Consider the following 15648-nt stretch of genomic DNA (forward strand, 5'->3'; position numbering starts at 1 on the left):
CCTGCTGAGCCCTTGTCAGTATGCGGGCAGGGACATCCCTTCGTTCTCCTCGCGTGGCTTCTGGAGTCTGAGTGTAGTGACCAAGACCCTGACCCCTTGTCCAGCCATTCTGTGACACACAGCTCCACTGCAGCACCTCCCCGTCGGCTGTCTGAGGGCCCCAGTGCCCTGGGTGCCACCCTGATGGGGGCTGAGGGTAGGAAAGGAAGTCACCTACCTAAGGGTGGGCAGGCGTGTGACCACAGGCCACTCCAGCTGACCTTTCGTCCTTGTCTAATCTGAGTGACGAGTCCCCCACAACCCCTGGGCCCCAGCCTCCTTCCTCCAGCTCATTCCCTGATAACCTGAGTCATCCCCGATAATCCCACTTGAAGGGGCTCCTTGTCCACAGGGTGGAGGCCACATGCAATGCCCCGGAGGCCCAGCCAGCCCTGCCCACCCCTCCTGTGCCCGCATCTGGACGGCCTCTGAGCCATCTTCATGGGGCACCACCCCTCCTCTGAGAAGTCCTTCCCCATCCCCTGCCCAAAGAGAAGCCTTGCCTGCTTGGGCCCCCTTGGCTTCTGACACAGGTGAAGGGTCCCCTGGGTCACCCTGTGGACTGGATCTGTTGACGGGTCTGGTTCTTCCCGTGCCTGTCCCTGAGCCAGGAGACGCTGGGTCAGAACCCACAGGATGAACAAATGAGCCCTTCGCCAGCAGGCGCTGGTGGGAAGGGGCTGCTTGCCTGTGGTCATGAGAGCTTGGGGCTGGGACAGGCCCCCGGGGCTGTGGTAAACAGACTGGCCCCCCCAGGGGCTGACCCATGCCCTGCCTGGCTGTGGAGAAGCAGGTTGAGATGGTCTGTTGGTCTGGACCATGCCCCCTCCTGCCCCACGTGTGGTCGTCCTGGCACCTGGGCCAGGCAGGTGGCACCTGGTAACGGTCCCCGATAGGGGACCTGGAGGCATCTCCCTCAGCCCAGGTTCTCATGTGTCTCTCCTCTCCTCTCTCCCCAGGATGTTTGATGAACGGATTTTCACAGGTACGTGAGAACCATCGAGTCCATCCAAGCTTCCCAGTGACCCAGCGCACCAGTGCTCGGCTGTCACTGCCCTGAGTGAGCCCTGTCCTCGAGTCCTTCCCGGGGCCCTGAGGGAGTCCGGGCTGTGGCTGGCAGAGGCCAACAGGCTGTGGGACAGCTAACGCCTGCTGAGTCCGACACGGCCAGGTCTCTCCTGAGCAAGGAGCACATTTTATTTTCATTTTGAACAGTCCTATGAGGGCGGTTCTGTTCCAGTCCTTGGGTGCAGATGAGGCGCTGAGGCCTGCTTCACGCACAGGTCATCGTGCTCCAGTGCCCAGGCCATGACCATGGTGGCACACTGCCCAGGAGGAAGTGCAGGCTCTGCGTGCGGCAGCAAGGCAGTGTGGATCTTGGGGTGCGACATACCTGGGTCTCAGTTCTGGCCTGCCTCCCACCGGCTTCGTGACCCTGGGCAAGGTTTCCACATATGTGTGATGTGGATAAGAGTGACTTCCTCCGGGTCCCTGGCATGATTAAACGAGAGTCTAGTCCGTGTATCGCCCCTGTCCTGAGGACGCTTTCAGCCCCAGCAGCAAGTTGTTTTGTTGTTTTCTAATTGCCAGAAGGCATGTATGCTTACCAGAGAGACAGGGAGAGGAAGGGGGACGCACACCCTCCTTAGGCCACGGTCACGCTGTAGTCCCTTCCCTCCTTTTCTCTATCCTCTTAAGATTTGGGGCACGCACACACACCCAGTGTGTTTTTCAAGCCACCAGGGCTAGGATTCGAACCCTGGTTGGCCATGTGGGATCCAGCTCCCTTAACCGTTAAGCTGTGGGTCTGGCCACCTAGCAGCATGTTTGAGGGTGGCATAACCATCTCCTTCCCTCTGCTCTTATCCTCCCGGATGGCTGGCCTCCCCTGGCCCCAGCACCCTTCTTCCAGGCGATGGGTCTCCCAGGACCCACTCCTGGCTGTGGGCTGGACATGGAGCCTACAAGGAGGGGCAGAGGCTAGACCCTGCCCCCAGGGTGCCCCATAAGCTTCACACAGGTCCCTGCCCAGGTACCCCACAGGAAAGCGGAGGTCATGGAGCCTCCATGCTGACCTCCATGACTCTCCCCCCAGGGAATAAATTTACCAAAGACCCCACGAAGCTGGAGCCAGCCAGCCCGCCAGAGGACAGCTCTACAGAGATCTCTCGGGCCACAATCCTCGACCTGGCAGGAACTGCTCGGTAAGGCCCCACCCCAGCTCTCAGCCCGTGCCACCCCTACTCAGGGCTGGGGAGGGGTGAGGCCTAGGGCCCTACCCCTCGATACCCCTTGCAGATACACATGCTGTGTATGTGTGTCTCCTTGGCCAGCATTGGCTGGCCCCCACTGCTGGCCAAGGAGAATCCAAAGGGAGGGCAGAGGGGAACAGAGAGACTCTGCCTCTTTACAACTACCCAGAGAATGGCATTGTCTCGGCCTCCCCTGGGTCCCAGGCTAGGTCAGCTGCTGGCCCATGGGGTTCTGCATTCGGCACATACCTGGCCACCATGGCTCTGAGCCCCAGGAGCCTGCGATGGGCCCTTCACCCCAGCATCCCCATACCCAGCCCAGGCCTCCCCACGATGGGCTCTGGGAGGGAGGGAATTAACACATCATCAGACCCCGGGATGTGCCCAGCTCCTCTCTAACCCATTTCTGGACTGGCAGTCCCATAGCTCTCGGGGGGCTCCCAGACTGGCCAGACCTAGGCCTTGGCCTCAGGAGCTCACAGCTGGTGGGACAGCTGGGTGCCCAGAGGTCCCCAAGGTAGTGAGCAGGAGCTTGGCTGGGGCAGCCTGGGAAACTGTGGTCCTCAGACACAGGGCCCTGGGAATCTCTGGCCGATGGGAGCACGTGTGGCGGCCCCCGGGGGATGTGGTCAGGGGTGTGTTCCGCAGGGCAGCCTTGCTGGGCAGGGTGGCTGTTGGCAGGGCTGATGCTATGCCACTCAGCAGCTTCCTTTCGCAGGTCAGACAAGGGCAGCATCTCCGAAGACTGCGGACCAGGTGAGAAGGAGCAGGGCCCACTGGTGTGTCCTGGGCCAGGGGTGGGGACAGGCCCCGGGTCTCCTCTGTTCTCCCCTCCTCACCCCAGGCCACAGGTACAGGGCACGCTGGGAGCTCATGGGAGCTAAGGCCGGTGAGGAGATGAAACCTGGGTCCTGGCATCACCCTGCCTCCCGCTGTGTCCAAGGACAAGCAGCCACACCCCTCTGTGAGCCTCGGCTGCCAGGTCTAAAAATCACCTGGCCAGGCCTGACCCTCCATTCTTGGTCTGACAGGAGCCAGGGTCTGACTTTTACTAGGGGCTCACTGACAAATCAGACATGGGAATGTTCTGGAATGGCCCACCCTGCCCAGCCAAGGTCATGCCCAGACCTGACCAGACCCCTCATTTCCTCCTGGCAGGAACCTCCGGGGACCTGGGTGGGCTGAGGCCGATCAAAATTGAGCCCGAGGATCTGGATATCATTCAGGTCACTGTCCCAGGTAAGGAGCCGAGGCCTGAAGGCCACTGGAACCTAGGTGCCTCCCAAAACTACGCCGTCCTGCTCGGCCTCCCGGGAGCTGCCGTGGCCAAGAACAGGCCTCAGGGCAATTCGGCTGGTTCTGAAAGAGGAGTGTTGGATATGCCTCATCCAGCCCCACCTGGCCTCTGCTGGGACTCCATGCTCTCAGCTTTGACCTTCCTAAAGGTTCTCCCAATGTTCCCTGGGATTTGTGAGGCTGGCGGATGAGAGGACTTGAGTTTGTCTCCAGACTCAGAACCCCCAGCCTCCCCTCTCACATCTATAAAGAAAGGGTACTTGACCCCTGGGGGCTTGGGATGGGGGGCAACCACTGGGAGCCCACAGGCCTCTGGACCCTGCCTGGCCTCTTGTAGGATCATCCAGAGTCCCAGAGCGAGGCTCCCTTTAAGTGTCCTGGCTGGTGGGCATGCGGGGCTGGGTGTCTCTGAGGGACCGCGACCAGGCCGGAGACGGGACAGGCTGAAGATGTCCTTATCATTTGGAGTTTTGTCTCTAGACCCCTCGCCAACCTCTGAGGAAATGACAGACTCGATGCCTGGGCACTTGCCCTCGGAAGATTCTGGTTATGGGATGGAGATGCTGACTGGTAAGCAGTGGGTCAGGGCTGGCGGTGCTGGGGACCCAGCTCTCTGGGGAACTAAGGGGGGCGTGTGCCAGGAGGCCCCAGACCTTTCTTAGTGTCGATGCTTCTGGTAGAAGAAAACCCAAGGTACGTTCTCCTGCCCCAGGCAGGTTCCTGTCGGGAAACTTGCAGTAGCCTTGATGTGTGATAGGAGCAGCTTCGTCCCCAGGAGCCCTCTGTGGGTTCATGTGTTCATTCACTGAACAGCTTCGGTCACCCCCCAGCATCCACAGGGGGCTGGTCCAGGACCTTCGGTGGATACCACAACGCAAGTCTTTTACGGAAAATGGCGTCACATCTACACAGAACCTGTACACACCCTCCCGTAGACTAAGTCATCTCTAGACGTCCTGTGATTCCAACTGCCGCGTGCACGCTACGTGGTTATTAGACCGTGTCGTTCAGGCAGTAGTGACGGGGGAAGTGTGGATGCTCAGACGACTGACTTTTTCCCTGAATGTTTCCATTTGTGGTTGGTCTAATCTGCGGATGGGGAACCTATGATATGGCGGGTGTACTGTACTTACAGACCACCTGTGTACCAAGTGGTACAAAGCCTGCTGGTGTCGGGCACTGTTCTGGCACAGATTTTGAGAAGGAGCTAAAAGAGACCTGTTGTGGGGCCATTTAGTGGGAGTGATCTGACTCCAGACAGCAGATGGAGAAGCCAGGGCTGCCAGCAGATCTCTGCCTCCCCTTGGGAGAGGGTCCTGCAGTATCCTGCAGGACTGGGTCCTTCCTCAGATACATGTGTGTGTGTAATATATACATATATATATTTACTTTGTAATTTGCCCGGCAGTGAATGCATTTGGCAGAGACAGAGGAAGAGACAGAGAGAGAAAGGGTGAAAGTACGCCCAGGGGGGATGGCTACACCACAGTCCCTTCTCTTCCATTCTCCTCTTGGGATTTTGGGTATGCACATGTACTCAGCATATTTTTCCAGCCACCGGGTCCGGGACTCAGACCGTGTAGTCAGCTATGTGAGACCAGCCACCTTAACATGCCGCCAGCTCCCCCCCCTTCTCGAATATTGATCAGGTAGTTGGATAAAGCTGCTTACAGCAGCAAGAGCACACATTTTGCAGATGCCTCGGAAGGAATGAGCAGTTAACTCAAGGACAATGTTCTCTGTGGGCTTGACAGCCTAGAACACTGGGCTCCCATGAGGAGACGTCATTGCCCCGGGACATGCGTCAGGGTTCTCGTCCCTGGAAACAGACTCAGGTGGTGTTTAGTGTGTGAGATGCTCGTTAGAGGCTGTCCTGGAGATGAGCACCCATGTCAAGGAGGGGGCAGTGGGAGAAGCTGTGAGGCGCCCCAGCGATAGCCTCCACCAACCCCACCGGGCGCCCTGGAGCCAGAGTGGATCCTTAGCATTGTTCTGAGTTGAACTCGGGTGTCCAGGCTTTCTACCCTGCTGGAATTACTGGAGGATGTGGGCCACCAGAGAGGTGTGACCTTGGCTGGGCTGAGTCTGCAGCTGAGGCCATCCTTGAGCACTGCCAGCTGCTGCTGACCTCTGGGTTCTTCCCTGAACAGGGATCTGGGTGGTGCATCCCAGTGTCCACCATCACGTGCAGTGGTGACCGGTCAGCAAAAAAGGCAGCGGTAAACACGGCCACACACAGCAGCGAGAAACGGGGTCTAAGCGGAGGACCACCTGTTTTATACCGTTCAATTCCACCGAACTTTAGCTGAATGGATTAGGAAACAGGTTCTTTTTATTGATTTATTTTTTTAATCTACTACAGGATGTGTTGTGCTTACCAGAGAAAGGCGGGCGGGTGGGGTGGGGTGGGGATGAGAAAGCATGCCCCATAGGATATGGTCACACTGCAGTCCCTTCTCCATTTTTCCCTCCTTTTAAGATTTTGGGGATGCACACACGCACCCATTGTGTTTCTCAAGCTGCTGGATCTGAGACTCCCAGCTATGGGATCTCAGCCATGTGGGATCCAACCAACCTCAACCACTATACCACTGGCTAGCCCGGGAGATGGGGTTTTATATGGTGCTGGTAAGAATGCAGATTGGCAGAGACCAGCAGTTAGAGTAATGGCTATGTCGCTGGACTCCCATATAGTCGACCGTGGTTGAGTCCCGGACCCGGTGGCTTAAATTCATGCCAGGCGTTTGTGCATGCGTGCCCAAGATCCCCAGAGGAGAATGGAGAAGGGATTGTGGTGTGGCCATCCCCCCAGGGGGTGATTTCTCGCTTTCTGTCTCTCTGTCTCTCTTCTGTCTTTCTGGCGAGCGCATGCACCCTATAGCAAAAACCTCTCAAAAAAAAAAAATGCAAATTGGCAAATTACTTTTTAAGGAAATTTGTTAGCTCAATTAAAGAACCATAAAAGGAGCACCCCCTGAGGGTGGCAGAAATCCAGTCCTAGGAAATAACCTGAAATATGGATGCTCTCTGCCCAAAGGTGTTAGAGGTGTCAGTGACAACAGTCTGCCAGCTGTTGAGGCCCATTCCCGGTACCCTCCTTGAGGACTCGCACACAGCCACCAAAAATAGGGAACAAGGACAGGACTTACCATGCAGCATCAGGCAGAGGATGAAGCATTGATTGTGCTGTGGTGACAGCTGTATTGAAAATATCACCACTGGGAAAAAAGCAAGGATAACCCAAAATAATAACTGTGTTGGGTAAAGTGACTGATTATTTTCATTCCCTAAATCAGTTGTGACACACATTTAATGCTTTGGTAATGAAGGTAAAATATGGCTTGTCAGGCCAGCAGGTGGCCTGGCCTGGTGGTTAAGGGGCTGGATCCTACATGGCCAATTCCACAGTTCAAGTCCCAGACCCAGTGGCTTGAAAAACGTGCCAGCACAGGGGTGTGTTTGTGTGTGTGTGCATGTACGCATGTGTGTGCATGCATGCTCAGAACCCCAAGAAAAGAATGGCTAAGGGATTGTGGCGTGGCCGCCCCCCTGGGGGGGGTGATTTATCACTTTCCCTCTCTTTCTCTCCAGCAAGGGCACACACCCTGTGGCAAGAATTCAAATATCTGTGTGTATGTATGTGAGTTGTCCAGGCAGACACCTGGACTTGATGACAGGCTGCAGTGAACTGTGCCCCGGGGACTCCGGGCCCACAGACAAGCGCTGGGCCATTTCTGTTGGAAGGGTTTCTCCCCCTTGGTTTGACAGAACAAGAAACGGTCTCAGCCAGGCTGGGCCACCTCCCCAAGGTCACACAGCCTTGGGCTGCAACCCAGGTTTGCTGACTCCCCGTTTTCTGGGCTACTAAGGCACCCTACTAAAAACTGATGAGTTGTGAAAATTCCGAGATCTTCAGTACCTTCGTGGCTGAGCGGGTTGTGGATTTTCTGTTACGCATACACGGTAAAGCAGGTAAATGATACAGAAGTATGAGGACTGCAGTAAGTTGTGGGAAATGCAGCGAAAACACCAGTTTATTTTGGTACAAAAAGTCTTATCCATAAATAGTGGTTTTTTGTTTTTGTTTTTGTTTTTTTTTAAGAGGTTTTTGCCTTAGGGTGCATGCTCTTGCCAGAGAAAGAGACAGAAAATAAGAAACCATCCCCCAGGGGGGTGGCCACACCGCAATCCCTTCTCCTCCATTCTCCTCTCGGGATCTTGGGCTTGCACACACACACATGTGTCCATGTGAGTCTCAAGCCACTAAGTCCAGGACTTGAACTGCTGTGGGCCGTGTGGGAGTCCAGTGACATAACCACTATGCCATCTGCTGGTCCTGATGCGTAGTGTTTAATGCACATTTCTCATGAACTTTCTGAAGATGCCTCACGTGTAACACATGGAGGGAAAAGCTCCCGTTGCCCCCTAGTCAGCCGTCAGCGTAGTATCCGTCCTTGGGACGTTTTCTCCTGCACACAGACGACTTTGTTACCACCGCCTTCCTCAGCCGGCCGTCAGCCCAGAGTGGTGTGGTGTTCATCAGTGTGTCGTCGGTTATTTATTAGGATTATTTCCAGCTGCTCCCTGTTGAAACTAGCCAAGCCAGGAGCATGTGGATGGGTTCGCTCAGGGTAAATAGCCTAGTGCTCTTGGCAACACAGAGGCCCTGCAAGGCTGGAAGACATGGCAACCGTGGGTTTGGATCCTTGGGTCGTCCTGAAAGCACACTGTGTGTTCGTGGACACCCCAAATCCTGAGGAGCTGCAGGACTGGCGACGGGATCGTGGTGAGGGTACTTCTCCCCCACTGTGTGGTCCCCTGCTTCATGCATGCATGGGCCTTCTCTAGCATAGCAAAAAAAAAAAAAAAAAAAAAAGTCCAAATCTGGATGGAGCCAAGCCGGTTCCCCATGTTTGGAATCTGGGTCCCCAAGCATACGGGTCGTCTCCTGGTTTGGCAGTGATCCCCAGGGTGGGCGTGGCCAGCTTCCTTCTGTTCCTGGAGCCTGACAGCCACACTGGCCAGAAGCTCTCCTTGGGCCTGCAGACAGTGAGTGGGGCCCAGGAGACAGGTCCACATCATCTCCTGCTGGCTCTCCCTGGATTGTGGCTACTGCCTAGGGAGTCCACTACACGTGGACAGCTCACAGTAGGGACAGTCCGCCTGGGCAGCTGTCCCCTCGCTGGTCCATCACAGACCACCTTGTGAACATGCATCCGTCCTCCAGATACGCCATGTGGGCAGCTTCCCCCACCACCTGACAGATACAGCTTCCTGTGGCTCCTGGTCACGTGTCCCTCAGGCAGACCCTCCTGTTGTCCACCTTGTCCCTTCTGTCACAAGAACTCACTCTCCTCTGCCTCTGTGTAGAAATGGCAAAATGGGTTTATTCATCTGGGATCCCACAGAGGCTGACCCTAAGGCATGACTTTGAGTGGACCTGGTTATTTGGGAGACTCCAGAGAACACAGCAGGGGCCTGGAAATGGGTCTGGGACCACCCAGGGCTGTCATCAGGCACCGAGCCTCCAGACTGTGCAGGTCACAGCGTCTGGGGAAGGCAGCTGAGCAAGAAGGCAGGGGGGTGTTGACCGGCCCACCAGTCCCTGGTTGCCGGCTGTCTGCAGAGTGCTGCTGCTGGAGGCTCAGGGCTGGCCAGCTCACTCCTGCAGCCAGAATAGCCTGCAGGGAGGCCCAGATGGATGCAGTGTCCTGCAGCGTGCCCATTCCCCTGACAAAGGCAGAGGCCTAAAGTGAGGGCTGCCGTCCCTCTTCTGCCGGTGACTGAGCAGAGCCGTCCCTCCAACACCGTCCAGCTCATCCCAGGCCGAGCCCCACGCACAGCTCACCTTCCCCGCTGACCACTATCCCAGGACCAGCCCCTCCCTTCATTCCAGTGTAGGATCCCGGCAGGGGCTCTGTGTTGATCACCCCAAGTCGTCAGACCTGGGGTCTGCATGCTGCATCACCCACAGCTCAGCCACATGTCCTGGGCTGGTACAGAGCCCGTGGGGATGGTCCTGCCCGTGAAAGCAGCTCACAGCTCATAGCGCTTCCTCAGGCACTGCCAGTCCCGTCGCTCCAGGTGTGGAAGGCACCTCGTTTGTGCCTTCGTCCCTGGTATAGAAGGGCCACTGCTAAGCAAGGTCCCTCCACCATCTGCTGAGCTTGCTCCCTCCACACACTCGTGCTTCTCCCTCCCTGCCTCTGTCCCCTTTGGAGAGGCTGGGACCTAGCCCAGGTGCCCCCCTTCCTGCAGGAAGCCTTCCCCTCTTTTTCCCCCAGGGCCAGCAGGGTCCCTCACCCCATGCGCACTGCTCTGCACCTCACTGCCTGCCGATAGCATGCAGGGACGTGGTAGGGTGTGTTGGCTGCAAGTCCAGGCCAGGGCCCAGGCCCATGTAATCTAGCGCCATACCACACCTGCCTCTCGCCCTGTGTCTGCCCAGCTCTATCTTGCACGGCATCACCACCATCTGGCATCACATGTCACACCTGTCGTACTGGAAGGACAGGGCTTGGTCTGGTTCCTGTGTGTCCTTGGTGCCTAGGAGGCCCTGTTTGGGCTAGCCTCAGGGTGCATACCAAGGTCTCCACCTGCACAAAAATCAGAGTCCCTGGTCCCACTTTGGGGGTGCTGTGCTGTGCTCCAGAGTTGGGGCCCACCAGCCAGCCATTCCGTCTGGCCCAACTTCAGTGTAGGGTCCAGATGACACACATGGTACCCCAGTATCCTCTGTTTTCTTTTAGACAAAGGCTCCAGCGAGGACCCTCGGCCAGAGGAGAGGCCTGTGGAGGGTAAGGCCCGGACCACCTCCCATTTCAGTCCCAGCATCTCTCCTTCCTTCTCCTGCCCCTCATCCTCCCTTTGTCTCCACTCCATCTCTACCCAACATCCCAGTTTGTGGGCAGGAGGCCTGCAGGTTGCCTCTTCTAGAACTAGGAGGTACTTGGGCAGAGGCAGCTCCTCCCTCTGGTAAGGAAAATCACAAGGCAAGCAGTTTAGGCCTGAAAGTGTAGAATTAGCTTTGTGTCCTACAGGCATGCTCGTTCTTAGGAATTTTCATGCCCTCCGTGCCAAGAATGGGAGTAGGGCCACAGGGAGACCCAGGTGGGGGCAGGGGCTTCATCTCTGGAGTATCTGACCTGGAGTGGAATGAGTGGGTGTCATTATTTCCTCAAGCCCAGGGTGGCAGAGGAAAACAACTTATTAACAGAAGTCTACTGCCACCTGGTGGCAGCATCCTCAATTTGCAGGCTTAGTATGCACCCACAATTTAAGTCATTTACTGAGCTGGTCTAGAGTGAGGCTTACCTAGAAAGAAAGGCCCATTCCTAGGCCACAAAACCTTCCAAATATCCACTCAGGCTGGTGGTGCCCCAGACTTGATTTCTAAGGCGGGTGTGTTAGCCTAGGAATGGTGAGCCTGTCCAGAGCTACTATTTCTGAGGAGCTAGGTTCCCCCCATCTCAGCCTTCTCCACCCAAGGCCCACCACAGAGCCATTCTCTGTGATAGCAAAGCTGGGCTGTGAGCTGAGAAGTGGATGCTACCCCTGGGACTGCTAGTGTAACAGACTACCTTTTACCTTCCAGACAGCCACGGTGACGTGATCCGGCCCCTGCGGAAGCAGGTGGAGCTGCTCTTCAACACGCGATATGGTGAGCGAGGAGCGGGATAGAGCCTCGGCCACCCTGGCCCTGCCTCCGGCTGCCTATTTGCACAGGGTCTTTGGTACACACCCACACACTCCAAAACCAGCTGCTTCCTGCACAGGGACAGGAGAAGGAAAAAAGGGAGAGGCTGGGAGCACTAGGGGCCATGGCCCAGCCACATCCCCAGCTCCAGGCCTACGCTGGGGAAAAGCACTACCAGAGCTGCCCACCCTCAGAGACGCCGCATCCTGGCCTGTGGCAGCTCGCTCACACTCACTCACAGTCTGCCTCTGCTGCAGGCTGGAGAAGTCATTCTCTCCTCTGTAGTAACGCTGGCATCTCTTCTCATGGGTGGGCCCCTCATCCAGGTCCTCAAAGGATCCGAGCTCTAGAACATTCTTGTTCTAGAGCCCAGGAAGCGAGGGGTTGGGAGGGGTTAGTGGGGAAATAGGGAAGGAGGCTGCTCTCTTTCAGGTTTCAGGCCCCTGTGGTTTGCCAAGCCCTGTGCTGGGGCTTCACACCCTTTCCCTCATCCCACCCTCACAGACCTGTGTCCTAGACACACTCCAGAGGAAGAAGCAGGAGGCCTGGTGAAGTGATGTGTCCTGTCCGAGGCCCTCACTACTGAGTGGCAGCGCCCAGCCGAGGCCTTAGATCTGGCCTGTTCTCAAGGCACAGTGTTGGCCCTTCGGGGTTATTTATAGTGGCAGGAGGGACCCTCTGGGCATTGCAGGAAACACAGAGACATGTGGATTTGTGGGGAGCCACCGTCAAATCTCAGCAGCCGTCAGCGGCTTCCTCACAGCTTGGACATGAGAGCATGGGCAGGTGTGGGTCTGCTCCGTGGCTCATGACCTCAGACAGAGCACATCCCCTCGGAGCCGCAGGACCCTCGCCTGCAGACTGGTGATGCTTCCCAGCCCTCAGGAAGGCTGGGATTCAGCCAAGGACTGGCTAAAAGGTGCTGGCAGCAGCAGCCCCCACCCCCACCCCTGCACACAGGCCTGGGGGACAGGAGCGAGGCTTGTGGCCCCCTGACTGTGGGTGGCCCTACAGCAGCCATGTCTCCGCAGCCAAGGCCATTGGCATCTCGGAACCGGTCAAGGTGCCCTACTCCAAGTTCCTGATGCACCCAGAGGAGCTGTTTGTGGTGGGGCTGCCTGAAGGCATCTCCCTCCGCAGGCCCAACTGCTTCGGGATTGCCAAGCTCCGGAAGATCCTGGAGGCCAGCAACAGCATCCAGTTTGTCATCAAGAGGTAAGGCCTGACAGGTTGAGGGGACACCTCCCGGCACACGTGCCACCCAGGAGCCGTGTCACACTGCTGCTTCTCTTGCGGTTGGAAGATTTTATTTTTGTATCAGTGGGGTTTGGCCACAGGTGGGCACAGCTTCCTTGAGCCCAGCAGGGCCTGCCAGACCCAAAGCAACCAGCTAACTCCCTCATAGTCTCAGGGTAGTGCCCAGCTTGCCGGATGTAGAATGGTGTGTGCATGCTGCTCGCGTGGTTGCTGGGGAGGTGTGTGGTGTCCTGGGCCAGTGGCATCGGGATGTCCTCTGAGCCATGCCCCAGTACCCCAGCATTGGTGTCCAGTGAGGGCTTTTCCAGGTCCCTTCTGTGTCCCGGGCATCTCATTTTTGTCAGTGAGGGCTGTACAATGCCAGCGTATCTAGCGTCTATGCCCCCGTGGGTTGGAAGTCCCTCCCGAGGAGGCCGTGGCAGTTATGGAGTGAGCTGGGTGGCCAGCTCTTTGTGTTTGTTGTTTCTGTGGACGACTGTAACGTCATAAATTTAGGCCTGGTTTGGTTGAAATGGATAAGAAAGAGAGGACACTTAAGGCTTTGTTCCCCCAATAAGGGTAAATGCCCCCCAAACTGGAGACTTGCAGTAGCTTTCACACCCAGGGGCAGACTGGTGCCACGGTGCAGGGCAGGGAGCTTTTCTCCAGGGCTGTCCACACCAGGAGGGTGGTTCTTCCAGAGACACAACTAGCACACACGTGGTTCCTTTTTTTTTAGTTTATTTCTTCCATGAGGATGGCCATTAGACACCCCTAATTGGTCTTCACGCCCTGGTCCGCCCCAGCCTCCCAGCCAGCCAGGATCATGAACACACTTAGATGTGCCCAGTGTGCTCAGGCCAGCCTGGGGTCTGAACCTGGGCCTCCCACAGGACTGGCATCAGAGTCACCATTCTTTTTTCAACAGATACCTCCTGAGCGCCCCCGTGTGCTGGGCTGCATATAGCAGAAAGTGCCCTGGAGGTGCCCACTGCCTTGAATCAAATCCCAGTGTACTGTCACATAGAGGAACAGGCTGGGGCTAGGACAAGCGGGGCCGAAGGAGCCTGCCTGAGGGGGTCACGGCACAGAGACGTAACCAAGCATGAGTGAGCCGTGGGGATTGCCAGCCAAGGAGCGTGCAGACAGGGGAGCAGCAGGTCCCAGGGAGGAGCTCGCTGTGTGGCCGAAGGCTGGCAAGGCGTAGGTGTGGCTGCAGCAGACTGAGCGAGGGCCAAGGGATAGCAGGGCCCTGAAAGAGCTCGGGTTTCACGAGAACTCGCTGGAAGGTTTAGAGGATGGTGTGACACCATGTGGTCTGTGTGTGTGTTTATTTCAGTCGCGCCAGCACAAGGTGGATGGTGAACTGGGACATGTGGGTGGGGATGGAATCTGGCTTTAGTCTTGACCAGAGTTCAGCTCAGACCTGGTCGAGATGGGGTGGGATGGGAGAAGTGGTCACACCCAGGCTTTGCTTTGAAGATTGGGCCAGCAGAATTTCTGGTGCTCGATGTGGGGTGTGGGAGGAGAAGGACCTGATTGGCGCTGGCTAGTGGATAGCAGGAACTCTCACACTCGATGCTCGGGGAGGGCTGGGGTGGGAATAGGAAGCAGGAGCTGCCCGTGCTCAGGAGGGATGGCCAGCAGGGGTTGCTGACCACACCCACCCTCAGCCCAAGAACCAGAGCGTCTGGGTGCTCAGGTTGGCGGCCAGTCCTCACGGGCTGCCCTCCTGGGGTTTGTCTGCATGAACAGTGTCTGCTCATGAGCACTGTGAAGGCCACCTTACGTGAAGGGTCTTGGAAGCTCACGGGGCCAGGTGGCGGCAGGCAGTAACACAGGACTGCTTCTGCCCTTTAAAAAACGGGCCCTCTGACCCTCACACCACGTCCTGTCCCGGAACCAGCCCGGGAGGCAGCTGGCTTTGTCCCGGCTGGGTCCTCAGAACCCATCACAGCCCCCCAGAGGGAGGACAGGCCCTGAGGGAGGACTGGGCAGTTCCAGGGCTGCTTGGAGGGACCTCAGTGATAGCCCTGCTGTGGTGTTTTCCAGGCCCGAGCTGCTCACCGAGGGAGTCAAGGAGCCCATTGTGGACAGCCAAGGTACCCAGCGCTGGGTCGTGGGCAGTGGGCAGGCGTGGGAAGGCCCAGGCCTCTGCCACCACCTCTTCCTGCTCCCCTGTCCTAGCCATGACCTCCCCTGACACTCCTCCCACCCACTGGGTTTGCCCCATCGATGCCACCTTGGGTCCCAGGAGCTGTTCCTCACCCTGGCTTCTCTCCCCCCACCCCCAGAGAGGGATTCCGGGGACCCTCTTGTGGACGAGAGCCTGAAGAGACAGGGCTTTCAAGGTAAGGTTGAGCTGAGGGGGAGGTCAGCTGTCCCAGCGCCATGGCCTTGGCCTGGTTTGGGTTTGAGGGCCAGCCTGGTTTGGGAGGGGCTGGGAGAGTAGACTGGCAGCTGGGTTAGAAGCCCTGCAGGGGTGTGGGCAGGTGGGAGGGGGACACTGGCTGGGACCTGACTGGACCTGCTGCTCCCTCTTCAGTCTGCTCACTCCAGTACTTGGAGGGCCCTTGGAGAGGGGGAGCTGGGGTGGGCCAAGAGGGGTGAATAGCGTGAGGGAGGAAGGAGAGGAACAGAAGGTGAGGAAAGTATGAGTGAAGGGGACAGCACACCCCCAGCCTCTGGAGACAGGAGCAGGAAGGGGGAGACAGGCAGTACCCTGAGGAGCCCCCAGCATGAGAGGTCCTAGTCCCTGCCATCGGGGGAGGGATGTGGCTGAGAACAGCAGGCCATGTTGGGGCAGCTCCGAGGGACCAGGGGTGGCTGATGCTCTCCAGGGGAGCCCCTTGTGGTTCCGTGGCTCTGAGGAGAGCGTGGGCTGGCATGACCGTGACAGCTGTGGTGGGGGAGCCCAGAGAGGTAGGACCCAATTCCAGGGGGCTGGCTGCTCGCAGCCTCTCCTCTCTCACTCCTTCCCTGCAGCCGGAGAATCCTGTGATGCTGGGAGTTCCCGTTGGTCTCCTCACCCTGGCTCCTCCTTCCCAGCTTCGTTGGCACGGGAGCCTCGCCCTGCCCTCCCCACACTCTTCCAGGCAGTGCTAGGCTGTGCTCTCCCTGAGGTCAGGG

General features: G+C 57.6%; 1 protein-coding gene across 8 annotated transcripts in view; it reads left to right on the top strand.

Moving 5' to 3' along the window:
* GTF2IRD1 (GTF2I repeat domain containing 1) overlaps nucleotides 1–15648 on the top strand; it is a 78508-nt gene that overhangs the window by 23197 nt on the left and 39663 nt on the right. For 3 of the 8 annotated variants that reach the window (XM_006154990.2, XM_014590318.1, XM_006154994.3), the window contains 10 exons: nucleotides 999–1024; nucleotides 2135–2243; nucleotides 3010–3047; nucleotides 3450–3530; nucleotides 4056–4157; nucleotides 10337–10384; nucleotides 11182–11247; nucleotides 12315–12498; nucleotides 14572–14621; nucleotides 14814–14870. In XM_006154990.2, coding sequence (XP_006155052.1) covers nucleotides 999–1024; nucleotides 2135–2243; nucleotides 3010–3047; nucleotides 3450–3530; nucleotides 4056–4157; nucleotides 10337–10384; nucleotides 11182–11247; nucleotides 12315–12498; nucleotides 14572–14621; nucleotides 14814–14870 — 761 coding nt within the window. The remainder of the gene's footprint in view (nucleotides 1–998; nucleotides 1025–2134; nucleotides 2244–3009; nucleotides 3048–3449; nucleotides 3531–4055; nucleotides 4158–10336; nucleotides 10385–11181; nucleotides 11248–12314; nucleotides 12499–14571; nucleotides 14622–14813; nucleotides 14871–15648) is intronic. The other 5 variants (XM_006154991.2, XM_014590319.1, XM_006154993.2 and 2 more) reach the window with 3 other exon arrangements.

The sequence above is a fragment of the Tupaia chinensis genome, unplaced genomic scaffold (genome assembly GCF_000334495.1).
Source record: "Tupaia chinensis unplaced genomic scaffold, TupChi_1.0 Scaffold000429_1, whole genome shotgun sequence".
NCBI lineage: Eukaryota > Metazoa > Chordata > Mammalia > Scandentia > Tupaiidae > Tupaia > Tupaia belangeri.